Source organism: Cricetulus griseus, assembly GCF_003668045.3.
Source record: "Cricetulus griseus strain 17A/GY chromosome 1 unlocalized genomic scaffold, alternate assembly CriGri-PICRH-1.0 chr1_0, whole genome shotgun sequence".
In the NCBI taxonomy this organism is placed as follows: Eukaryota; Metazoa; Chordata; class Mammalia; order Rodentia; family Cricetidae; genus Cricetulus; species Cricetulus griseus.
In genome coordinates, this window is record NW_023276806.1 from 252,546,346 (window position 1) to 252,573,068 (window position 26,723).

Here is a 26,723-nt window from a genome sequence, read left to right on the forward strand (position 1 = left end):
AGAAAAGAGAAAGAAGGGGTCTTATCAGTTCTTTGGATTCAAATGTAATTAAATGCTTCTATATAATTTTTGAAAATTCATGCTTATTCTTCCTTTATAGGTAAAAAGTCTTAATGCCTGACCAGCCACTGTGACTGGTAATAGTTAAGCCTTTTTTCCTCAGAAGAGGTCTTACTGGGCAAGTACAGTAAATCCTGTCATCTATGTGGCTATATCATGGACAAAGCATAATCAGGTTCAACTGTTGTTTGCTAGTGTCAGTGACTATGTGCTTTTGTTTTATAAAAAAAATGTTCTCCAAAAATAAATTTACAAAATTTAATCAAAACTTAACATGGTTCCAAGGCTATCAAGGTATTTTCAGGTAGGTCTTTGCTTCTTTCTGGTCTCCTCTACCTTGCCACATTCCTTCTCTCTCCTTGTGTGATTAATCTTCGCGTTGTGCTTTCTCTGGGCAAACAGAAACACATCATAGACTCATAATCTCACCCTTCTCAAAGGAGAAACATACTGCACATCTGTTCTGTGCCTCATTTTTCTTCCTTTAATGCAGGTGCAGCCTCACTCCTCAGTGGCGCAGACCTCTTGCTCATGTTTTTAACAGCCACTGAGCTGGAACTGTTGGATGACCAGTATAGAGGTGGCCAGTCCCTACTGACAGATGCTGAGAAAGCTCATGTTTGCCATTTACTGCATTTACAGTAGTATAAAGTTACTATCAAGCTGGTAAGACATTTTCTGCTTTATATTTATTTTATTTCTTATGGTAATGGGGATTAAAGTCAGGGAGGGTCTCATGCACAAGAAACAAGTGTTCTAACAATGAGATGTATCGCCATCCCTACTTGAAATTTTATTATTTACTTATTTTTAAAGTGGTATCCATTTTCTTTTACATTTATATATTTATGTATTTGTGTGATTTGTATATGTGTGAGTGTTTATGTGCAAATGCATCACATGAAAGTGCCATGGCCCACTGTGTAATGGCCATGGTCAGAAAACAATTTGCTCCAACAAGCAGCAGAACTTGGCAGCTTTAACCATGTGTTCTGGCTTTTAAGTTAAGGATAGAAGAAATAGGCTATAGAATTTGCCTCTGTGTCTAAGGCAAGTCTTTGATGGCAGGCATATGTCAGGGGTGTCCCTACAAGGAGGCTTAGAGAGGCCATTGTGTGAAGCTGTGAAGTTAAAGCCTGGATTGACTTGGAGAATCCAAGATGCTGGAGATGCCAGAGTTGTGGTATACCTGATGAGGACAGCTGCTAACAGGGAGTGGAACCAGCCTAAGAAAAAGAAGTGTGTTGCAGTCAACAAAACTGAACAGAGTTAGAGATCTGAAGAGCATTTAGACATCAGACATGGACTTGCAATTCTTAGAGTTTGCTCAGCTGGTTTTTCAGTCTTCCTTTGGTCCAGTATGTCACTATCCCTTCCCTACATTTTGGAATAGTAATGTATATCCTAGGTCATCATATGCTGGAAGTATGTGATCTGCTTTTTGATGTTGAATTTATAGTTAAAAGACTGTGTGAATTTCAGAAGAGACACTGAACTTTATACTTTTAAATAAGTTAGAGACTATGATAGATTATGGAGACTTGTGAATTTGGACTGAAAGCATTCTGGCATTATGATAAAGCTACAAGCCTTTGGGGGACAGGAAGTGGAATGTGGTGGTTTGAAGGAAAATGCCCCCCAAAGGGAATACCATTATTAGGAGGAGTAAGTATGGTCTTGTTGGAGGAAGTTTGTGAGGTCTCCAATGCACAAGCTACTCCCAGTGTCACAATCCACTTCCTGTTTCCTTTTGATCAAGACATAGCCAGCACCATGTCTGCCTGCATGCCACCATGCTCCCCACCATAATGATGAACTAAAACCTGTGAACTGTAAGCTGCCATCTCAATGCTTTCCTTTATAAGAGTTTTTGTGGTGTGGTATCTCTTCACAGCTGTAGAAACCCTAAGACACTGTGCAAGGGTAAAGACCCAAGTGTAATCTCCAGAACTTATGCCAAAGCCAGATGTCATGGCATACACTTGTGAGAAACTGTGCACAAAAGCCAGGTGTGATGGTGTGTGCTTGTGATCCTGTACATGGGGAGTGGAGACAGGGGGATTCCTGGGACTACATGGCAAGCTACATTTATCTAATTGATGAGTTCCAGAGCAGTAAGTGACACTGTCTCATAAAACAGGTGAATGGTGGCTGAAGAACTGGAGGTGACTTCTGTCCTCAATACTCATACATGTACATGTCCTCTCTCTCTCTTTCTCTCTCTCTCTCTCTCTCTCACACACACACACACACACACACACACACCCTTGGCAGTAACTTACCAGGAATTATTCTAGCTAGTAACAGGGGGGTTTCCACAGTAGACATAAAAGTCTTGTTTGGGTTAGATATTAAGTAACCTCCTTCCTATTCCCAAATATTTACAGCAAAGAACTATCCCAGCGAAAAGCATCCTATCTTTTAAGAAAGTTAAGAACAGGGTTCCTTCTCCTTGTAAAACATAATTCTGTTTAATAGATAGAGCTCTACAGTGGCTGGTAAAAATCAGGTAAACAAAAACGTGAACACCAAGTCCACGGCCTGCCCCAGTTCTGTTTAAAAGTCCCCATTGTTTAATCAGAGGAGAGTGAAAGGACGCAGGGATGGGGAGGCACCTGTGGCTGACAGAGGGCAGTAGGGTTAGTCACTCAGACACTTTACAGAGGACTATGATTTAGGAGTTCAGGATGGATGCAGTCATAGGCATTTTTAGCAAATACTGTGAAGGGTTCTAAGCAGGAAGGCAAGGCAAGGTTATTTCTTGGAGAAATAACAGCTAGACAGAGAGTAAGAAGCGGGAACAGATTAGACAGTGTGTATAGTAGGTAGGTGCACACTGAAAGCCAGGCTCAGAGTGACAACATCTGAAGATCTAGGAATTGTCAACTGTCTGCTCTTCAGGGGAAGGGAGGATAGGAGGCAGGTTGGAGGGGGCAAGATCTACATTTTCCTTTCTAGTCACGGCCTACCTCACAAAGACATTCATTTTTAAATTACTTTCAACAATGTTTTCACTTTAAAAGATTCTAACATGAAACTTAATGAGGAATATTTACTTCAAGAAAAAAAAAGGGACTGCCTGCCATGTGGGTTTTTAAGAGCACTTTCCTGTTTCTGTCAATCAGTATCAATTATCTATAATATTAAAGACAAAAGATATCACCAGTTTGGATAATGAGAGTAATTCTTGATTGTTGAAATAAAAACATTATATGGTCAGCAAATAACATTTATTGATTACATACTACCAGTAAGCACAATTATACCAAAACTCAATACTTAAACATACCAACTACTTTGCAAAAACAGTAAAATTTGTAGGTGCATACATGCAAATTTAAGAACAGAAACTTGTGCTTGAGCAATCAGAATAACTATTCATAATTTTGCTAAAGAACACAATGGAAAAGTTTTTAGCTATCATATAGCCACCATGGTAACAGCATTAAAATGGTGACACAAGAATATATAACAATGACTTTGTTTGACATCAGAGTCAAAATATGTGTATGTGTAATGCCAACGTAGGACTTTTGTACTAGGAAGCATGCCACATTAAAGATAAGAAAGTCTGTGTGGCACAATGTAAAACTTAGTAAGATAAATTGCAATAATGGGTTATTTTAAATTATTTTAAAATAATCTACTTACAAAATAAACTAAAACTAATCAGACAAATTTACATTTCTAAAAACCTAAGTGCTTTAGTTTGGGTTTTTATTGCTGTGAAGAGACACCATGACCATGGCAACTCTTACAAAGGAAAAACATTTAATTGGGGTGGCTTACATTTTCAGAGTTTTAGTCCATTATCACCAAGGTGTCACATGGTGGCATGCAGGCAGACAAGGTGCTGGGGAAGTAGCCAAGTGTCCCACATCTTGACTTGCAGGCAACAGGAAGTGAATTGTCTCACTGGGTGTGGCTTGATCATGTATGAGACCTCAAAGCCTTCCTCTACAGTGACACACTTCCTCCAATAAGGCCACACCTCCTAATAGTTCCACTCCCTTTGGGGGTCATTTTCTTTCAAACTACTACAGTAAGAACATCTTCTGATTTTAGTTAAGTAATCATATAAAACTGGTCAACCCTTCCCACATGAAGCTCTGATGAATAAGGCCATGTGTTGAGTGTCTCTCCTCAGCAGACAGCAGGCCACCCAGGTCTGGGACACAGGCAGGGAGCAGGCAGACAGCTCAGTGAATGGCTGCTGACAGGCTGGCCCCAGGGCCTCTCAGTTAACATCACTGTTCAGAAACAACACTTGGCTACTCTGCTGGCTGCTCTCCAGTCAGCTGGTGGAAGGTAGTTGTTACTCTCCCCTTCCTATTAGCTATGCTAGGAGCCCTAGTGGCACCAGAGTTTCCTTTGTGCTCATACTTGCTTGACGGTTACTACTGTATCTTTTCCTGTGGGGCTGGATTGCAGGTGTTTAGTGACAGCCCCTCAACTGTGGCACACAGTGGTAGTGCCTATATGGGATTTAATACTGTCTGTTTAGTCGAGTCTTTACAGACCCTAACAGGACAGGACGATGAAGAACTACCCAAAGTTGCCTCTTCTGGGGTAAGAAGACCAAAAACCGCTGATGAGAATCCATGAGCAGAGAATTCACTTCTGAGCTGTCACCATTGGGGTACAAGCACTACAAAAAGACTCTGTGGGGCCTGCTTCTCATTTGCAGCATTGGGAACTGAAACATGGGGCCTTCCAGTCTAAAAGCTAAGTATTTTTCATAAGATTAAAGAGAAGACAACAGATCATGTGAAAACAACTGGCATTTTAATCTGAGAAGATTATGTCTGCAATAGACATCTGCAAAATGAGTATTGAGAAGTTCTAAATCATCTGTGTAAGCCTAAGGAGTCTTGGCATTCTCGAGAACAGTGTGAAAGAGAGATGGCTGCTGCTGCTGCAGGTGGAATCTTCAAGTTCAGAGATAGAAACCAGGTCAACAATAATGGGCAAACAAGACACTGCTCTTTTCCTCTCAGGAGCAAGGTCTATTTCTTTGTACCTTTTTTTTTTTTTTTTTTTTTTTTTTTTTTTTTAGATTTACTTATTTGTTATGTATACTGTGTTCCATTTGCATGTATGCCTGAAAGCCAGAAGAGGGCACCAGATCTCATTACAGATGGTTTGAGCCACCATGCTGAGAATTGAACTCAAGACCTCTGAAAGAGCAGTCAGTGCTCCTAACCTCTGAGCCATCTCTCCAAGCCCCTCCTTGTATCTTTTTTAGCTTCCAAAGACTCTTCCAGAATATATCTGTCATAATTTTGTACATTTTAGAGCCACATATAAGTTGTACCATTATCTTGAAGTTAACTGTTGACAAAATAATTATGTTTTTCCCATTAGTAAGTGTCCCAAGCACTAACTAGGTTGGTTGAAACTAAATGAGATCCACGACTGAAAGCACACGCTGTCTTTCAAGGGAAGTCACATTATGGAGTACCTGTGAAGAGGTGGAGGAGGGCAGAGCATATGGGGAAGCCAGTAAAGGAATTGTTCCGAAAGCAGGAGGACTCAGTTTGGTTCCCAGAATCCTTGTAGAAAAGTCAGGGGTCATGGCACTTGTTTGTAATCCCAGCACTGGGGGTGGGGGGGTGGGGGGGAGGTGTTGGCAGAGACAGGGGATCTCCTTGAGTCATGCTAGCAAGCCAACCTGGTCTATTTCATGAGCCCAGGCAATGAGAGTCCCTGTCTTAAAAAAAGTAAATGGTGCCTGAGGAACAATACCTGAATTAGTCCTGGGTCCTACACACACACACACACACACACACACACACACACACACACACACGTGCGAGCGCGCGCGAGTGCGTGCGTGCATATATGTATGTATATCAAAGAGAAACGTGTGTGTGTGTGTGTGTATGTATGTATGTATATCAAAGAGAAACGTGTGTGTGTGTGTATGTATGTATGTATATCAAAGAGAAATGTGTATAAGTACACACAACTCTACTAGAGTATATTGAAGAGAAATTTTGATTTCTGTTGCTTTGTAAGTCTCATCACAAAGAACCCCAAATAAAACCTTAATCATTTCTAAGTATAAAACACACTGAATATACATAAAAGTGCATGTATACTTAATAAAAACAGAAAGAAGCAACTCTTGCTGTAAAAGCAGATGGGGCCAAGTCAGAAGCAGGGTATCATCTCTTCATCTCACTAAAATCAGAGCCATTATTCATAATCAAATACAAAACAGGTGACCTTTTAAATATAGTAGCTACGGTTTCTTCTAGAAATTTGAAATATAGGAGACTAAGGACAGTATACAACACGTGGCCAAACTTTCAAAAACACTTATGAGATACACTGATCTTAAAATGATGTACTTAAACATTAGTTTCATTTTGCCTTTTAAACTATTTAGGTGATTTAGGTACTCAATTAAGAATAGCAGGCTTTTGCTTCCATGGGTTCTGTATCTGTGGATTCAATTAATTGCTGATAGAAAATGCTGTAGCCACACTAACAATTAGTTCTCAGCTGAAAATTTACTTTGTTGTCTGTCCTAAAAAGTTCTTCCAAACAAAATCAACACAAGAGTATCTGTGTGTGTTTCAAAAGATGGAAACTGAAATCAAAGAGTACAAATTTTTAAATGGTTTCAAAACTTAACTGGATCACAGAATTTTAATTTATTTCCAATTTTCCAAATTAGGTAAAATGGGCTATTTCCTAGAAGATGGAATCTACAAGACAGGGTCATTTACGACTTAAGTAGGAGTCAACTCATCAATAGTATTAAAAGTGAGGCAGCAGGGAACCCACTGCCTAAGAACAAAGGCAGTCCTCTGGTCATGTCTTTAACTCATTTACACATAGTACATTTAAATAGACAGCCTTGGTCAAGGACTCTTCCCAGCTCAGGGTGAGGTCAGGTGTGGGTGTGCTGTGAGCACAGGGCTATTTTATCTCCATCCTGGGGAGATGTGAAAACACCTAGTTACTTCCCAACAGCTCCAGTCAGTAGTCTCCTTTTCTTGGCCATCTTCCCAAAAACAATCTTGGCATCACCAAAAGCCCAATTATTTTAAGATGGATTTTGAACTGTTAAATCCCATGCACATGAGACAGAACAGATAAAGCAGGTCTCTTAAATACAGCCCTGAGACCAGAGGGATGGCAAGATCCCTGTGATGCCAAACCCACAGCAGTGCAATTTGTGAGTGATTTATATGCAGCTCCCTCCCTCTGCCAGCATTTCTCATCTGGGGAAATCCAGGTGAGTGAAGTTGCATAACTTGATGTTTTGTGGAATTTAACTGCCATGAGCAGTTAATAGAAGAAACACTAAGCTCAGCAAGATGCTCCTCCTGTCCTGTCACAGAGAAACTCAGTGGCCACCTTGCCCCCCACCCCCATTTTGGCAAGAGCTTAGAATACTTCTCTAGCTAATGCAAAATCCCAGGTTTGTTGATATATATATATCTACACCAGGCAGAACCCACCCCATCATGCCTGTCTGCATTTCTCTTACATTTCATTTACTTCTGGACAGATAATATGATTCAAAAAGTTAAAAAGCATAAACCTACAGAAAGTATCTTTCCTTTTTCCATTTTCAAGTCTCTCTCCAACAAAGGTGTCACCTCTGAGGAACCTTCCAGAGAAGTGGTACCACAGACATAGGTTCTGTTCTTCTTATAAAATAAATACTACAAATAACATACTTTTTTTAAATGAAATCAGTGTGTGCATATTTTTACATATGTATATGTACACATATACATATTAAGATATCTAATATTCGTTATACAGAAGTATAATGTACCTTAGCAGGGTCTTCTTGTTGGATATTTAGGTCATTGTCAATATTACAAAGAAGAATTTGCCAAGTATATAATCATATCTGTACAAAGACTCTAAAAACAGAATTGCCAGCTCAAAATATATATAATTTATAGTTCTGCAATTTCCCATAAGGCTTTCCTAACTTTGACCCCAACTTACACAGGCCAGCCATGAGACAGTTACCAGCCTCCCTGACCATCCCCACCAAGCTCTCACAATGTGCACGTACAGGGTGTTGAGGACTCTCCAGTGTGGATCTGACGGAGGGCAGTCAGCACCCTTTCTATAGAGCAACACTCCCACCTGGACATGCAGGCTGCTGCACCTCAAGTACCTGTACTTGTTCTGCATCTCCTGACATAGAATCCCTGCAGGGTCAGATGTCCACTGTCAAGTTTGTATTTACAGTTTCCAAATTCACTACTTCCAGTCTAGACCTCTCTTCTCAACCCTGCACTGGGAAGTCAGCTGGGCAAGTCACACTGAACTGAACCCAAACAAGCCCTGATCTTTCTCCTCTCACACTCATGCTTGCCCAGGTCTCCTACAGTGGTAAACAGCAGTTCCATCTCTCAAGGATGGGGCAAATAGCTCAAGTCATACTCATTCCCCTTTTTATCCTACTACCCATAAGCAATGTACTAGTAAATACTATCATCCTCACCTTCAGATTGCAGTTTCGGGCCACATGGAAACTGTTCAATGTGTCAAATAACCACGTTTGCTGACTTAAGAGTTCAGGAGAAAGCTCTGTGCCTGTACCCCAGCCTCATCTGTCATATGATAACAGAGAGGTTTACTGCTCTGTGTAAGCTCTTCCAGGCACTTTTCTTGGTGTCTGGAGTGTGCTATATTCCAGGATTTTATACCTTAGATGAGAGAAAACAGATACTGTCTATGATTACAATTATAGGATATGCTAAAAGGTTAATGATTGCTATAGAAGATGACAAAGTAGAGTAGGCTCAGTAATCAGTGTAAGGATGCTGCTAAGCTTTCAGAATTGCCCTGGCTTCCTTTCTGCTGCTGTGATAAAATGTGTTCACAGAGCAGCTTAGGGGAGAAAGGATTTATGTGGCACATAGTTCCAGGTTTCACTGTGCTACTGCAAGGGGAGCACAGGAGCTTGAAGTGGCCAGTCCTGTCACAGCTCCAGTGACAGGCAGAGAAATAAATGCAAGTTTGCCTAGTGCCCATTTGGCCTTCTCTACTCTTACACAATTCAGGACTCAGACCCAGGGAATGCTGCCACCCATAATGGGTGATGTAACATAAATTAATGTGGAATAAAGACAATTCCTAAGAAACATGCCCACAGGCCAGGCTGATGTAGACAAGCTCCCAAGTGATTCTGGATTGTGTCTAAACTGTGTCAAGTTGACAAAATTAAGCATCAAAAGGGCGACGGTATCAGTCTGAGTCATTGACCTGATCATGTTCCAGGATTTCCTGGACATCTTTCAGCCCTTTCTTCTTAAGAGGGTTTTCCCATCTGGTAGCCTTCATTTGGATGATAGCTTGATCTACATAGATCTAACCTCCACCACAAGCTCTGCTCAACTTAATGGTGAAATGTCCCACCTTTTATATTATGTTGTATTATGCTATGTTACATTAGATTATAATCTATTGCAGTATATTGTAATGATTTCATTATAAGGATTTACATTTGAGAACTAAAAAAAATCCTCAGAAATCATCTAGGCTAATTTATCTTGGATATGATGATACCTATTAGAAGTATTTGTAAATTTTCAAAAATATTCTAGTATTTGTGTGAGAAAAAAGTGACTTGCCTGTGGATTTAAATTACAGTTCTTAGCTGCACTAGGCAGTTATAACAGACATAGCCACCTGAGAAGTTCTTTATCCAAGTGGTAGAGCTAAAGGTTAAGGAGGACTGCACCTGGCCCACCTTCAGCAGCTGTGAAAACCATCAATTGCTGTTTAGATGGAAGGATGTGTTCAGACTGTGTTCACAAAGGAAAAGCAGAGGAAGGCGTGGCTGAAGAGTATAGCTTTGGAACTTGATCAGAGGATATATGCCCCAGGAAGGGCAAGCCCCCTGCAATTTCCCTCCCCTTTGTGGCAAAGGAAAAATGTCACCAGTATAAGTTATGTACAAAAAAGGAGTCACAATTCACACCACAAGGACATTTGCTCAGCCATGTTCATAGCAACATTATTTGTAATAACCAGATCCTGGAAACAACCTAGATGCCCTTCAACTGAAGAATGGATAAAGAAAATGTGGTACATTTACACAATGGAGTACTACTCAGCGGTAATAAACAATGACATCCTAAAATTTGCAGGCAAATGGACAGAACTAGAAAAAACTATCCTGAGTGAGGTAAGCCAGAACCAGAAAGACAAATATGGTATGTACTCACTCATAAGTGGATACCAGACATAAAGCAAAAGATACCCCGCCTATAATCCACAACCTGAGAGAAGCAAGAATCCTCTTCCAGAAAAAGATGGAAGCAGATGCAGAAATCCACAACTAACCATTGGGCCAAGCTCCTGGAGTACAATTGAAGTGAGGGAGGAACGATGATATGAACAAAGGAGTCAAGACCATGTTGGGGAAACTCACAGAATCAGCTGACCCAAGTTAGTGAGAGATCACTGACTCAGGTCTGACAAATGGGGAACCTGCATAAGACCGAACTATACTCCCTTAATATAGGTGACAATGGTCAATATATGAGGACAATATATGAGGCCACTGGCAGTGGGTCCAAGATCTAACACTAATGTACAAACTGACTTAGTGGAACCCATTCTATATGGAGAGATACCTTGCTCAGCCCAGACACAGGGGTGGTGGGGGTAGAGAGGTGCCTTGGTCCTCAACAAGATGATGGGGCAGATTTAGTAGACTTCTTAGGGGAAGCCTTACCTTCTCTGAGGAGCAGATGGGAGGTGGAGGGGAGTGGGGGGAGTAGGAGAAGAGGAGGGGGGAACTGGGATTAGAATGTAAAAAAATAAATCAATAATGCATCACACACAAAAAAAGAATCAATGTTCTGAAAGGATAAGCAAACAGTCCATATCTGCTTCTGAGCTGTCCCTGTCCCTGTGAGGGCAGAGGGACAAGACACAGGGCCAAAGATGCACCAGAATCTTTGTTCTGCTTTTCTCTGGAAAGAACAGTTCTCAAACTGCAGTGTGCTCATAACAGTTCATTTCTGATCAGCATAAGGTCTGACTAGCCTCTGAAACATCACAGTGCAAAGGGAGATGCCAGGGCTGAGTAAAGTGGATTAGCAGGAGATAGGGGCTTCTAGAGAGCAGCTGCTTGCTAACTTGACGCTGTCACAGAGAGGGTGGGAAGAGAGAAAGGAACACGACTGCTGGTCTTGCTACCTCTTAGCTTCCCAAAGCTTCCACTAATGTCTCAGAGATGGCCTACTGAGTCTGTAAGAGAAAGGTTACACTGACAGTCATTTATCTCATTTCACGGTGAAGACACATACTAGGTTTCCCAGGGGGTCCCGATGTTTGACATCGCCTCTAGGGCCTCGGATGAACTTCACCCTCAGAGTTAGGTAAAGAGTTAAGAAACCATTCCCTTTCTCTAAGAATTCATGCAGATATGCTATAATTTAAATATCCTGCAATATGTATGACATGACTGTTAATCTTTTTAAGTACTTGAATTCGTCATTTTAAAACACTGTTCATGCAATTAATCTCAGGTCATTGCACCTAGCTTTGATCAGGAAATTGCATGCCACCAAGAGTAAGTAAAGTGAGGCAGAGAAAGGTTCAAGAGAACTGAAGTCATAGACCAAACCACTGCTTGAGGGGACATGAGGACACCTTCCAGGGTGGGTTTCACTTCTCTAATACAGAGCTTAGAAACATTCAGACACCAGCAAGCAAAAGTCAGAGTGCTCCCCCCGCCCATTTCCTTCTGCAAATCCTTCTAGACAGAACACTAGTGACCCTTCCGATGAGTACAGTTTTCTGTGCTGGGCTAAACAAAGATGTGAGAGTACCATGTGATGATGGTGACAAGTTCCTACCTGGTGACTGCTGCTCCCAGGAACACCATGAGCTCCAAGGAGCTTGCCAACAATACAAACAGAAGCTTCTGGTTGGACGCCACACCAGGCCAGTCTGTCTAGCTTATCCTCCCCACACAGAAGAACACTGGGCCCTCACCTGCTTTAGGTGAGGCAAATCTCTCAGTGTTGGCTGCAGGATAGATGCCAACTGTTCAGCAGAGTAGAAGCAGCAAACAGAAAGACAGAATAGCAGTAGCATACAAATGGGAAGTTGAAAACCTAGTATGAGTGAGCAGTAGGAAATCAGAGTTGAATAAAAGGAGATAAATTAAAATTATTAACATTCACCAAAGAGGAAAGGCTATGAACATACAGCAAGTAGGATATGAGTGCACACAGGGTCTCCAAACTTGAGGCTTCTGAAAGTCATTGTATTAAATTGGAGCCTTGCTATCGATGTGCCTCAAGATGAGTCAGTTACCAGCCTAAAACTTCAAATAAGATCTGAAAACATTTTTAAGATAATAGAGCTATATAGGACTCATTATAGAAGTTCCTCTAATGAGGCCAGGAGAAGGCAATAAAAGCTTTCACTCTCTGGAGGACTGGAGGGAGCCCCTTGGAGCTTCTGCATGCATATGGAGCTGGTCTGTGGTGTGAATGAAATGGCTTGTTAGACCCCCCATCCACCACTACTGCTACCATTCCAGCTGCAGGCAGGCAGCTTTCCTGGGGCAGCAGACAAGCCATTATCATTCCCTTGACCACTGTTACTTGTTCAGCTGCTTTCAGTTTCCAAAATGTTGCTCTTCCTATTTGTCTTTATGGGTTTTTGCCTTTGAAAAAAAGCCTAAGGTCATTTTAATGAGGTTTCAAAAGGGAATGGATATTAACCAAAGGTGTTAATTCTCTAACAGGAAGCACATAATTGATTTAGTCTCCTCCAGAGACAATTTCCCACTTAAAATTACCTGATAAAAACATTTTCCTGATCTTCAAGGAGCAAGTCAATTCAGTGATGGGAAGAAACCCACTAGTCAAAGGGAGGCTATGGTTTCGGATGTTGGAAGAGAAAAAAGAAATGGATGAGTAGGAACTTTGTTTTCCTAGAGGAATTTTGCAGATTTATTCAGTGTTTATACATGTTATAAAAATAATTTTTATGACATTTCTTCCTTTGCAGGTCCTGGCTCAGTTCTCCTCCATGTGTTCCTCACTGGAGAAAGGGTACACTAAGTTATACACACATATCACTTCCTGGTCACATTCAGATGGTGTTCAGATACTGCCTCCTGTACCACCTTGCTGGATCCAGTCTGTAACTAGCATCTTCATGTGGCACTGCTGAGCCCTAAGTGAGCCCTGTCCCCAGCCCTCACTTCTACCTGCTCCCCCAAGCTGAGGGTCCCTGTAGCAATGCTTCTCTGTGCACCTCCCCAGGTGAATGGCCTCCTCTGGGTCTTGTCCTTTTTCCTAAAGTCACATTGTTTTTGCTGTCTCAGAAATGGGCCGGTTCCCTTCCTAAAATCAAGTGTTCCATTCCCTTGCCTCCCCGTTTCCGTCTCTTAAATGTCCACCTTTTAAGTGTGCATGTGTTTTAATATCTTTCTCTTTACTGAGTCCTTCATATTCCCATGCACAGAGTTTTCTTATTAAAATGTTTCTTACCCCCCAATATTCTCTACCATCAGCTTCTCTTGAAAGAATGAACTAGAGAAGCCTCATCAGTGATGTTCCCATGGCTTGTTCTCCTGCCCTATAAGGATTTGTCCCCCTGCAGGCCTGTAGACTGCTGGCTTGTCATAGTTGGAGGTCTTCACTAGGGAGCAAACCCTGGCTGCCCAACTCCCTCTCCACATAACACTAATGATACATTGCTCTCCCTCCCTCAAAATCTACTAAAGCTCAAGGAGTTCAAGTGTAGAGCACTTCTCAGAAAGTGACTGGGGTGGATGCTGGCTAGAATTTCTATTGCCACTGAATTGTTTAAACAAAATGTTATGTAGTAAGAATATAAATTTGTGTTTAAAAGCTAGAAATATTTCTCAGTTCTTTCTTATGACATTTGGTGACCTGTACCTTCCTTTGTAAGACTGAAGTTTTGCAAGTGGAGTAATAATTACTTCTAAAGTAAAATCTTACACAAATATCTTTGAACTCAATACAAATTAGTAATTCTTCATATGACTAATATGACTTTATACGACTAATGACTAAATAATCTTATAATAACTATAAACATGAGAAATGAAAGACCAGGGCTCTAAGGATTCCTGCATAGGTGGAAAGGGTAACTGTCAACCCAAAGGTGATATTGGTTTGCCTTAGTAGCTTTATGTCCAGGGCTTACCTGGACCTAACACAGTGATCACCCTCCACCTCTCACCAGGGTAACCCCAGCTATACAACACTCTGCTAAGTTCAGCAAGCATTTCCTTATCAAAATCAAGCTGAATAACACAAGCCCATTACAGAAGTTATCAAACTTCACTATCTGACACAATCAAATAGTTGAGTTAATAAATAGTTCGTTTAAAATTCCACAAAATTCAAAATATACATGTATTTAACAGAATACTAAATCAAAGTCAAATTCCATTTTCAGTTAACATTCAAGCCACCACTCTGCACAGAATGTTAGAACACATGTCCTGGGCAAGATGAAGAGTGTGACAATACACAATCTTGGTGCTGTAGGAAGCAACCCCACTTAGAAGATAGAATACAGCAATAAAATGCACAACTGATATTCTACCAACTGAAGGGAGTAAGTGGACTGAAGGACTCAGATGCTTTAGGAACATAAGCCCTAGAATCATGAAAGGTCTTCAGAAAGAGTGGGAAATTCCCAAAGTACTACAAGCTGGCAGAGAGCCACAGAGAGTCTTACTGGAGGGAAAGCCTGTGAGCATGCGATGGGAGAGCTTGGCGTGCAGGGAACAGCAGGAGGAAGGGCAGTCTGCAGGTGAAGGGTACTTCCTTCCCTTCTTTACTGCTTTCACAAACACCTTCTCAAGACTGCCAACAGCCTCCCCTCTATTGACTCTGCTTTCCAAACTTCAGTTCACAGCTGTCAATTCGTTCAGTTCAGTGGCCCCCACTTTGCCACACACATCAGTGGCTCTACATCCCTTCATCAGTGCTAACACACCAAGGCAGAGCTTATCAACCTGTGGGCCACAACCCCTTTGGCAAACCTCTATCTCCAAAAATATTACAGTTTTGAAGTCGCAACATAATAATTTTATGGTTGGGGTCCCCACAACATGAGGAACTGTATTAAAGGGTCACAGCACTGGGAAGGTGGAGAACCACTGCTCTAAGTACCCAACATTTCGACCATTTTCATATCTTCTGCATGACTTGAAGATTCTATAAGGATAAAACTAGACTCACATATTTTTCACATTTTGGTATGTAAGAGCTACCAAAAGCCTTATGCACATAGAAGTTCAAACATATTTACTAAATGCAGGAGCAGATGGTATATGATGAATCTTATATAATATTGGCAAACCAGTGGGAGACTTGTTTGATGACCTCGTTTGTGAGTTAGGAGATCAGATTTACATCCACACACCCTGATATTCTATGTAGGATGATGACATGCCAAATTGGCATTTGGATGGATACTGTAGGGAGAATTAGCTGGAAAGAACTCGAAATAAAACATTTTGCTAACTGTTTTATTGACAAAAAATGTGGATTGAGAGTTTGTTGATTTGTCATAAATATAATATTTATCCAATAAATAGTAAAAATTTTCACACATGCCTTTATTTTCAATCTACTTTAATTCACTTCTGAAAAAAGTAACTTTTAAAAAGCACAGCAATTGTAAACTCTCTTTATTTTAAAGAAACCCCAGAAAGCAAGGTCATCCTTACTTAAAACTATCATGTAGAACCTTCCAATCTGATACTTGAAGTTGGAGAACTGAAAACACTGTATTTTTTTTTTTTTTTATCACATAAGACACTTTACAAGTAGTTCAGCTACAAATATCTACAGATGGTCCCTAATTTAGAGGTATCAAACTTCTGGTTTTTTTTTAACCTTATCATGGAGTGGAAGTGGAAGGAATATACAGTTAAAGCTTCGATGTTATGCTCTCACAAGGCTGGGCAGCAGAAGCTGTAGCCAGCAGCCGTATGCTCACGGAGCAACAGCGTATGCTCTGCAGTGCACTGTGCTCCAAAACCTTGCTGCTTAGCAGGTGGCAAGTTCATTGCATTGTCACTATATGGCACTTTATGTTCACAAGGAGTTCACTGCAACACAATCCCATTGTTCACATAAGCAGAATTTTATGCATAATGCAGTAATCAATCTATCAACACTTGAGAATGCAAACACACTCAGCAGCTCTAAAGGGGGGCCTCTCCTTTCTAAAACATTCCTTCACTCCAGTCCCCCTCACATTAGAGACTTACAGGTAACTGGCAGGAGGTTTACCACCAAACACAGAACTGAGGAAGAGATTGATATAGGCTCTCAATCATAGCTTCACGATAAAAATACCTAGAGATTTTTTAGTTTTGGAGACAAGATTGGCCTTCAACTCAACATCCTCCTATCCCAGAGTCCAAGTACTGGGGTTACATGTAAACCATCATGCTCAGATCAGCTGCACAGTTTTAGTAGTTATGAACCTCCTAGTCAACACTTTCAACCAGTGTTGATGTATTTTGAAATCACTCTCCAGGTGAATCCATTATCTGGGGGTTAAGAACCACTGAATTAATATTTAGCCATGGAAAAATAATTGTCTTATTTGTTTTCTTAACAGAGTATCAAAACAAGGACATATTTTTGAGGAAAACCGATCTGGGGTTCATTTTGTATTAAAGAAACTCACCTGCCTTCTGGCAATGCACAATCTTCTCGTAAACAGCATCTGCATTCTCAATCAGAGCCTTGAGAGACTGCATCATCTGTAAAGGAACAGCCACACATGAGGTCACACTGGACAGCCAGGCTTTAAACACAGGCAGACAGGTTCACATGCAGGTGAAAATGACAAACCAAACATCTTCATGTTTGTGGGACTGAGTAGAACTGTACTCCAGGGATAGGTACAGCTGCCTTGGGACAGCAATGAGTGAAAAGTTACAACTAGATAAGTGTCATCAACTAGGGACTCTTCTGAGTTTTTTGAGGTACAGTCTTTTACTGAAGTCCAGGGTAGCCTGGAACTTATTAGGAGGCCCAAATGGCCTTAAAATTGGACAAATTTCCCACCTCAACCTTCTAATAGCTAGGATTATAAGAATGAGCCATGCTGGGTAGTGGTGGTGCACACCTTTAATCCCAGCACTTGTGAGGCAGAGGCAGGTGGATCTCTGTGAGTTCGAGACCAGCCTGGTCTATAAAAGAGCTAGTTCCAGGACATCCTCCAAAGCCACAGAGAAACTACCGCTTCAAAAAACCAACAACAACAACAACAACAACAACAAAAATGAGTCACTATGCCTGGCTTTGACCTGAGTTTTAAATTCCCCCTGCCCTTTTATTTATGATCATTTTTAAAAAAATGATCAGATTTATTTTATAAATAGCTCTAACACTTAGAAAATTCAACAGAACTAAGGATGTAACTCCGTGGTAGAACAGTCACTGAGCACTAGGGAACAATCCCTAGCAACACACACACACCACACACAGGCACGCATGCATTCTCTCATGTGCACACACACGAAAGAAAGGGGGAACCACTAGCAGTATGTGATACCATTCATCATGAACAATATTAAAATACCTTATCTCCTAAAACTGTTTCTCTCAATGGATTTACTCAGCGCCTGGCTGAGGACTAGGAATTAGACAGACTTCTAGCCGACTGTCTGATAAAGACATGGGACATGACCAGGTAATAAAGATGGTGTGCTTCCAAGATGGCTGGCATCTTCCTCACCTTCCTCACCTGAGGCATTAAGTCTGGCAACCTAAAACAAAGGCCTTACCCATTTTTTTCCTCCTGCCAGGAGAGGCCCTATGGGTGGACTGGCTCAAGAAGTCCAAGGCCAGATGAGGGCATATCACACAACAGTTTGGGCCAAGGAGCCATCCTGTCATTCTACAAACTAAAACCACCCTAAATTAGCAGAGGAAGATCCTTCAGAGGGCAACCCTGGAGAAGAGACCAAATGTTCAGTTCCCAAGTGTCCCCTCTGCTTTGGGGGGGGTGTCTTTTTCTGATTTTCTATGTTCCTATTGTATGTGTGTGCTTTTTCACCTCTGCTAAAAGCCTTTCTTCAACTGCTGATTGTCTGCTGGGTTTGACATTTCTTCCCTGCTACCTGTCAAGCTCAAAAATTTTCCTGCCTTCTAGTATTTAACTGATAGAGAAAGTGAACCTGGTCAAGACTCCTAGACCTTAATATACATCTGTTCCCTTAAATTTTACTTTGTTTTGCTTTGTATTGCTTATCACTAACTGCCAGCATAATTTTGTATTAAATATACAGATTGAATTATTTGTATATATCAGAGAAAACCACATTTTTGTTCATCTATTTAAAATATAACCCACCATGCCTCTTAAGTGCAGTAGAGTCATCGTACAGCTGGTTGAATAGCACTGATCAATTTCCTGTGATTTAAGTCATAGCTTTATGTTCAGAGGATACAGAACCCCCAGCCTCCTAGGGGAGCTTGTACTTTGGAATCCAATATTTTAACATGCACTCTTCAAGCTCTGAGTAATTCATGTAAATTAAAATATTCTGTCTTACAGCTTAACATATTGAACAGATAGTGATAAAAGGAATAGTTAAGAACTCTATTGTGCTGATATAAAGTCACTTGTGCCATTACAAATTTGCATACTGAAAAGGTCCAAGCCATTATCAGTAACCTTTGTTCAGCTCTGATGTTGAGCCAAATGAGAGTTATGAAGAAACACGCACTTTTCTAAGCAAGGTTGGTTGCCACAGCTCATTATCAAAGAACTGGCTAATAGTGGTCCATCAATAAAGCAGATAAAAAAAAAAAAAATGAAACCATTGGTGAGGCACAGCAGCCGGTGGGATGGAGAACAAAACCACCCCATCATCATGGGCTCACTCACACCTGCAACTCGTGGGGCAGAAAAAGGTGTGGATTTCTGAGTTCCAGTCCTGGTGAAGCCTTTCATGAGGACAATATTAAATCTTTTGGAATAACACCCTTCTTATAAACGGAGCTTATTAAAGACATCACACTTCATAATGCAAGGATTAAAAAACTTGCTCAAGGAAGACACTTGCAAATGTTGGATGTCACAGCTGAGTCTCCATTACCTCAAGAGGCCTAGCAGAGCATTTTCTGCCAGCTCACAATTAGCTGACTGATGTGCTTCTCTTCCTATGCTCACTGGCAATGTTGCTGGCACATGACTAACTGTGGTACTAATTGGAAACTCTGCTGCACAGCTCAGAGAACCAACACAGCATCGGTTACCATGAGGGGCACTTTCCAAGGAGACCCATCAGAGCTTCCATCATTCTACCTTACCAGCTGTACAGTGTGAGCACTGTAAAATGCTTAGGACAAGTCTCAAGGGTGTGGACTGGCCAGCTCTTCTGCTTCCTGTGCTCACAACTGTAAGTGTGCATGCATGTTCAGTATATCTATGTGTGTGCAGGCAGATGGTTTTTACCCTCGGGTTGGTGGCCCCTCTCTTGCTCCCCCTCCCCCCTCTTCCCACATGACCCAGCTCAGTCTGGCCAAGTTCACTCTGGAGTCTTCCAAATGTCTCTGTCTCTACATATACTTTCCCTTTTTTCTACAAGAAACCTTCTCCTCCACCATAGCTCTTCCCAGTCATATCCTTTTGGTTTTTCTTTCTTTTTTTCATTCACTCCGTTGTCAGAGTCTGAGCTACGTGCTGCTGCAGACGGAAGAAATGTTGCTGACTCCGAGATTAAGGCAGGGGAAGAAGATGAACAACTATAATGCATTGTTCTTCCAGCCAGTGAGCAACTGGTGTGACAAAGTACTAGTGAGGCACAGCCCTTTGGTAGGGTATGTAAGGACATCATGCTGATGCCTACATATGGATCTGCGTGTGGCTCAGGTTTTACTACAGGGCCCTTGGTGGTACCAGTAGTGAGCATGACCCCTATTTCTTAAGCAGTGTGTACAAAGAAAGATGGCTAATACCAAGGGTGGAGAACAGACAGTGAACAGCAGCAGGTACTCACAGAAAGTGTTGAAGGGGAATTCCAGAGGGAAGCATCCCCAGAGAAAGCAGGAATAGTAAACAATAAGCAAAGTGAGCAGGAAGAAAATACCTGCAGTCTTCAGTCAACACACTCACTCTGTCACAGTGCTGGGAAAGGTCTGCACCATTTCCCTTTGAAGAAGGAATCAATAGTTTTTAGGATTGTATCTTTTTATAGTTTGGGGTATTTACAATTAAATTAATATTTGGTAAAGACTAGCTCCTGGTCCTTGCCCAGAGCATAGAATTCACTAACCTGCAACCCTGTAGCCTTTACATACTGTGTGTCTGAGCCCTCAGGTACTTCTAGGAAGCACTATCAGGCCAGAAAATGGGGCTAGGTGTGGGCCTTCCTAAAGGGCAGCTGCTGTCTTCCTTCCATTCCACTGGGCATTATGATTAAATGGAAAATATGTGGCTCTGAAGATTCTGCAGGCACAGCAGGAGAATGATCCAATAAGATGAAATTCCTACCTGGGTTGCTTTCTATAGCCTGCAATTATACTATGGATGTTGGGTAGATGAATCAAGATCTAAGTAATTCTTGCCTCCTCCATATGAAGTGTTAAGTACTGTATCTCACAGGACTTCTCGTATGGTCCATGTGAGAACATTAGGTTCTTAGCCTCACAGATGTGAACAGCGAAGAGCCAACAGAGAGGCCAGGCACTTTTCCAGACACACCTGGTAATATGGACAATGGAACTGAAACTGAGAAGTGGGTCTGGTCATCACATCTGCCTTCAACTCCATGGTCTTCTGAGTAGCAACTGCACAAGTCAATGGGGAAAGAGGTTCCAGTCAGAAAATACTCAAAAACAAAGGGAACTGTCACTCCTGAGAGGAAGGCATTCCAGTCAGAGAACACTCTAAAGCAAAGGGGACTGTCATTCCTGAGAGGAAGGCAATGCAGAAAGGAAGAGCATGTCCATCGTTGACACTGGCTCAAAGTTATTGGTTTTCTGCTTAAATCTTGAAAGTTTATTTTTTCATGCTGGAGATCACAGAACTTGCATACCAGCTGATGAGCTTTAAGACTAAAACCATCCTTCCAAATGATGTTTCAATACAACTCTCAGGAAACATGTTTAAGTATTATAGCAATGAGCAAATTACTTGACACTACTTAAGAATTTATTATTATAAAAGGAATCATTTATACTTAATGTGAAAGCACTGGGATAAACACCTGAGATGTGAGTGCAGACAAAAGCAGGTGTGTGGGGAGTGAGTAAAGTCATCTCAGTTGTTTTGTCTTCTTTGTGTATATTACATGGATGTGTCAACAGAATGTGAGGCCACATAGAGTGGTTGACTTTATAAACAAAACTCAGGTGAAATAGTTTCATCTGTCTCTCTATTCAGCACAGAGGTGTACGGCTTGGCATAGCAGCCAGATAGCCACAGGGCATGGGAATTATTTAATCTGTACAATTACCTTTATATAGTCACTGCCAATGGATTTTCGTTAGTGACTTGTTTACTAGTAGCTCCTAAATTTCTAACACTAGTGCCCTAGGAAACTATGGCTTTAACACAGCTCAGAAATCATCTAATAAATCTGTTCAACTATAATATAATGTTACAAAACTAAAGAAGATGGAAAGAAAATTTCAACCAAAGATGTTAAAATGTATATTTTATTAAACTAGAAAAATCAAAAATGCCTTCCATAAGAGACCTCAGCTCTGTAAATAAACCCACGAAAAGAATGCACTGCCTCTCACTCAGTTGGTATCAGTTACTGCTTTATTTCTTGCTTGAAACCTGCTTCTCAACAAGTAACAGAAATGTGGTTTTTTAATAAGAATGTTAATCGTTTCATATGAGGATTTTATATCTGGTTTTTAGGTGATTCCTGTTACCTAAGGAACACAGATTTTCTCAACAAAAGTAATTTTCCATTAATTTTCTTTGGGTAACAAAAGCTTCAGTAACATCTGAGTGAGAGAGTTTCTTCCTTTTATTTTCTCTGAAGACCCCTTACCTCCTGTGCCTTTCTCTGCTCACCCATCAGCTTACCAGATGGAGGTGCCTGTGGTATGTCACCGTCACCGTAGGCTGCACAGTCTCAGTTTCCTAGAGCAACTATGCAGTAAAGTATCTTTGTTCTTTTATTTGGGGTCATTATAATTACATCTATCAGTTAAGAATTTCCCCAAACTCATAATTTGAAGACCATAGTTTACAAACATGCTGGTCACTGATGTGGATCTGGCCCTCCACACTAACATTCCTAGACTCCTGAAGCCATCCTGGAGGCTCATGTGAGGTCAGGTGGTGTCCAGGCTTCGGAAAGACCCTGGGTGGACTGGACCAAGGGAGAATTTGCCTGAGGACTCCAGGAGTAGGGAACAAAACTGCAAACATGAACTGAAGATGAGGCCTTCAGAAGACAGGCACCAATTCAATCTAAGGCTGTCTTCTGCCACTAATCACAAGCCTGTGCTGGGGTTTGAATATGTGCCTCTAAGCTTCAGGTGCTGCTGATGGTACACTGCTAAGAAGTGGGTGTTTTAAAGGGCCCTGGGTCCTCCTCTGTGAAAGAAATGCATGCTTCACCCAGGGGCTTCTAACATGCTCTGAGACTTTCCCTTTAGCCTTCTCCCATGCTGTGAAGAGGGAAGAATTTCCTTACCAGATGTTGGCACCTGTGGACTTCTCAGCCTCCAGACTGTGACATAAATTACCCAGCCTGTTGCATCTAGTCATGGCAGCACCAATGGCTTGAGACAGTCTCTAAAGCTCACTGTTGAGCCAGGGACAGCTTGCTGATTAGAGTACATGCTGCTCTTTCAGAGAACCCAAGTTTGGCTCCTGGCACCCACACTGGGCAGCTTACTATAACTATAACTTCCTATCTGACACCCTCTTATTGGCCTCCATACACTCACTTGTACATACCCACACTGAGACACACATGCATAGATACATTTAAAATGAGTTTTAAGGGGAAGACTAGAGAGATGGCTCAGCAGTTAACAGTAATATACTGTTCTTCTACCCAAGTCTGTTTCCCAGAACCTATATCAGGTAGCTTGCAACTGCCTGTAACTTGCTCCTGGAGGAGGCTATACTTCTGGCTTCTGTGGTACCTACAATCATACAAACACACACACACACACACACACACACACACACACACACACACACACAGAGAGAGAGAGAGAGAGAGAGAGAGAGAGAGAGAGAGAGAGAGAGAGAGAGACAGACAGACAGACAGACAGACAGACAGACACAGAGAGACACGGAGAGACACAGAGAGGGAGAGCGCAAACATGAACTTGGGAGGGTGGATCTGGATATGATCCAAATAATTCTCAAATAGTTAAAATGGAGAGCACAAGGACATCACCAAGTGTCCACTGATGGCTGAGGTGAGTCTCTGGAAAAGAGGCCAGTCTACCATCAAGGGAGCTCTGCATCATCATTTGGTAATCTTGGACAACAAAGCTGAAACAACACTGCATACAAAGCCTTGGAAATTACTACACCATATAAAACTACATAATTCAACATACAGGGCTTTATAAGGAAAATGGGGTTAAGGGCACAACACTGAAAAAATATGAAATAACATGAATCAAATAAAACACCAAGCAGACAAAAGCAGTACCATAATTCCACATACTGTGAGAAATGTGGCACTTTACCTTGAAAAAGCCCTCAAATGGAAGCAGGCATTAGAAGGCTACAGTTTGTGTTGTGAGATGCTATGAGGTAGTGCAAGAAGGGTACCTGAAATCTCACAGAAGTAGATCCACAGCATATGGATGCCCACAGCTCCTAACACACTCAGTGAACACAGGTAACCGGCAGGGGTTAATGTTCAGTTCACCCAGGCACAGTTCTGTTTCATCTAGTATTTTTTTACAGACAAGGATGGGCATAAGGAAGTGTGAAATTTAAGATATTTGCAAAATGTTCCTAAATGTATCAATTGGGAACAAATTTGAACAAATTTGCATTTTCAAATCAAGTGTAAACCCAGTATTCACTATTGATGGAGAATATTTCCAAATCTTTCTCTTCTCTCTCTCTCTCTCTCTCTCTCTCTCTCTCTCTCTCTCTCTCTCTCTCTCTCTCTCTCTCTCTCTCTCTCAATGAAGTGAAAATTTTAACCCATTTCTATCAGAATCAACCAAAACTTAGCTGAGGCATCACATAAGTCTCTTACATAATGCACTCAGCTGCTCCCATATCTTGCCAGAGAAGACACCAAGTGCTAAACAAATATGCAGTGTCTGGGGGCTGTGAGTGACCCCTGACAACAACCCAGAAAGCCAAGAATTTTCTGCCTTTCAACCTGCTCTAACATTTCACAACATTCATGTCAAGTTAGGGTGGTTCTTGGGATCAGAGAGGCTTCATGCCACATAAAAACTGTCACCTAAGCAACAGCACGCCCAGAGTCTCTTGTGCACTGGATTTTAGCTTGTATAGCAGTAACACTCCATTTTATCTTACTAAACTCTACATTGTAAAATCTCTTTGACCACAACAAATGTCTCTATCAGTGAAACTTCAATGCAGTTTCTGAACTGACTCAAATAAAGCAAAGGTAATACCAAATACTTGCTATACACAGTACTTAGAGGCTCTTCTTACTGAAACAGTCATTTGAATTCAGTAAAAATTCCATGAAAATAGTGTTGTGCCGTCAAAATTATCTACAGCAAGGACTCTCACTTCTTGCCAGCTGCCATGGTAGCTTATGATAGCAAGTGGATAGCTGTTTAATTTATATTTGTGGATTTCTCTGGGAGGCACTCCAAAGTGAGCCACTAGAAGTCCTAAGCAACATACATCTGCTAGGCAAGGAGGTGAGGAAAGAGCACAGGTAAGGGAGAAACAACACAAAGAGGAAAGATGGAGAAAAATTCACTTCTCAAAGAATAAACGGGGGGGGGGGTGGACAGTCTGACAGCAAGCCCATACAAGTCACAACAGTACTTTTGGTGACTTGGAGCTTGGAGACCTAAAATTGAATGCACACAACGCTTGTGTCACCAATACCTATATTTGAAACAACATTAGATATTTTTATTTTATGCAATCAAATGAATAAATGAAAGTCAAAACAAAGCTTCTAGTTAAAAGACACCCCTTTTACTTCAGGACTAATGGGAACATGGTATTACCAGATGTCCCCTGTGCTACCAAACACATTGAAATAGGCCAGGGACTGGCCACCCTGCCTGCTATACAAACAGCCTGAGGAAAAGAGGAAAGGGCTCAGAGGAACCAGGGCTTCTAACTGTCCCCAAAGAGTTAGTTATATGAAGTTAATATACTGAGATACTAAGACCACTATAAGCTGCTGGCTACATTTTAAATTCCTGAATTTTAAATTTTAGTTTAGTTTTCAATCAAAATGTTTAAAGTACAAGTGCTTTTTAAAAATATTTTATTTCAACCAGAATTTCAAAAAAAAAAACCCAGAATTTTAGGTTTGATCTTTTCTATTTCAATACCTGTACAATATTATATTCATAAGGAAAACAAAAATGTTGAATTATGAACATCAAAACAGAACTTATATGTTAAAAAGGAACTCCATGAATTATAAAGTTAACCCCATCTAATTTGCATAATTTCTACCAGTTCAAGAAGTTTGTCCTTTTGTGCTTTTTTTCCATCTAGACAGTACCAGGAAAGCAAACCTGTGTATGTATGAATTGTCTCAATTCTCTTATTATTCCATTCTATGATCAACCTTTATATACAGATGTCTTGCTAGAGAGGAGCATGGTATGCAACACATCATTTTAGAGATGATCACTATGGGAACTTTTACACCCTGTTCCCACACATTAAGCTATCTAGCACATGAAATACATTATCTTGAGAGCTGCTGACCTTAAAGATGAACATACACAAACACCATCCTGTTCTGGGCCTTACCCACTGATCATCTAAACTGTAATGGCAGTGTTGTAGTGCATATGTTTAAGGGGTAGCAAGGATTTATTAAGGTATGAAAGGGGGAAATACACTCACAAATACAGGATATGTAAATCCAGTTGCAGAACCCTTGGAAAGTTGGGGACAAACACATGCTGCTTTCACGACACCTGACCTGGTCTTCACCACCCAAGAGCACATGACCCCCTCCCTCCTTCCTTTTAAAGAGGTTACATAGGCAGGTGAGAAGCACAGCCTCTACAGGCCAGATAGTCCAAGGTCATGGGTGAAGCAAATACCCACTTCACTTCCCCTTTTTTGTCTAAATAAGAAGGTTCTAAACCTAATACAAAACTATATACAATAAGAACAATTATCAATAGCAGCATTATTTGTAATAGCCAGAAACTGGAAGCCCCTCAACTGAAGAATGGATACAGAAAATGTGGTACATTTACACAATGGAGTACTACTCAGCAGAAAAAAAACAATGGAATCTTGAAATTTGCAGGAAAATGGATGGAACTCAAAGAAACCATTCTGAGCGAGGTAACCCAATCACAAAAAGACAAAAATGATACGTACTCACTCATATGTGGACCTGCTTTATGATACATAGTAGTGACCGTGCTTTATCAGAGCTGTTTTTAATGATGTTGCTCAGAATGGTTTCCTTCCAGATGATGATTGAGAACTAATTAAAAAAAAAATGGTACCAGGTACCA

At 41.1% G+C, this 26,723-nt stretch overlaps 1 protein-coding gene across 1 annotated transcript in view; it reads right to left on the bottom strand.

Moving 5' to 3' along the window:
• Positions 1 to 26,723, bottom strand: part of Plcl2 (phospholipase C like 2) — a 165,360-nt gene that overhangs the window by 17,522 nt on the left and 121,115 nt on the right. Inside the window, exon 4 of the mRNA XM_027394566.2 lies at positions 16,750 to 16,825. Coding sequence (XP_027250367.1) covers positions 16,750 to 16,825 — 76 coding nt within the window. The remainder of the gene's footprint in view (positions 1 to 16,749; positions 16,826 to 26,723) is intronic.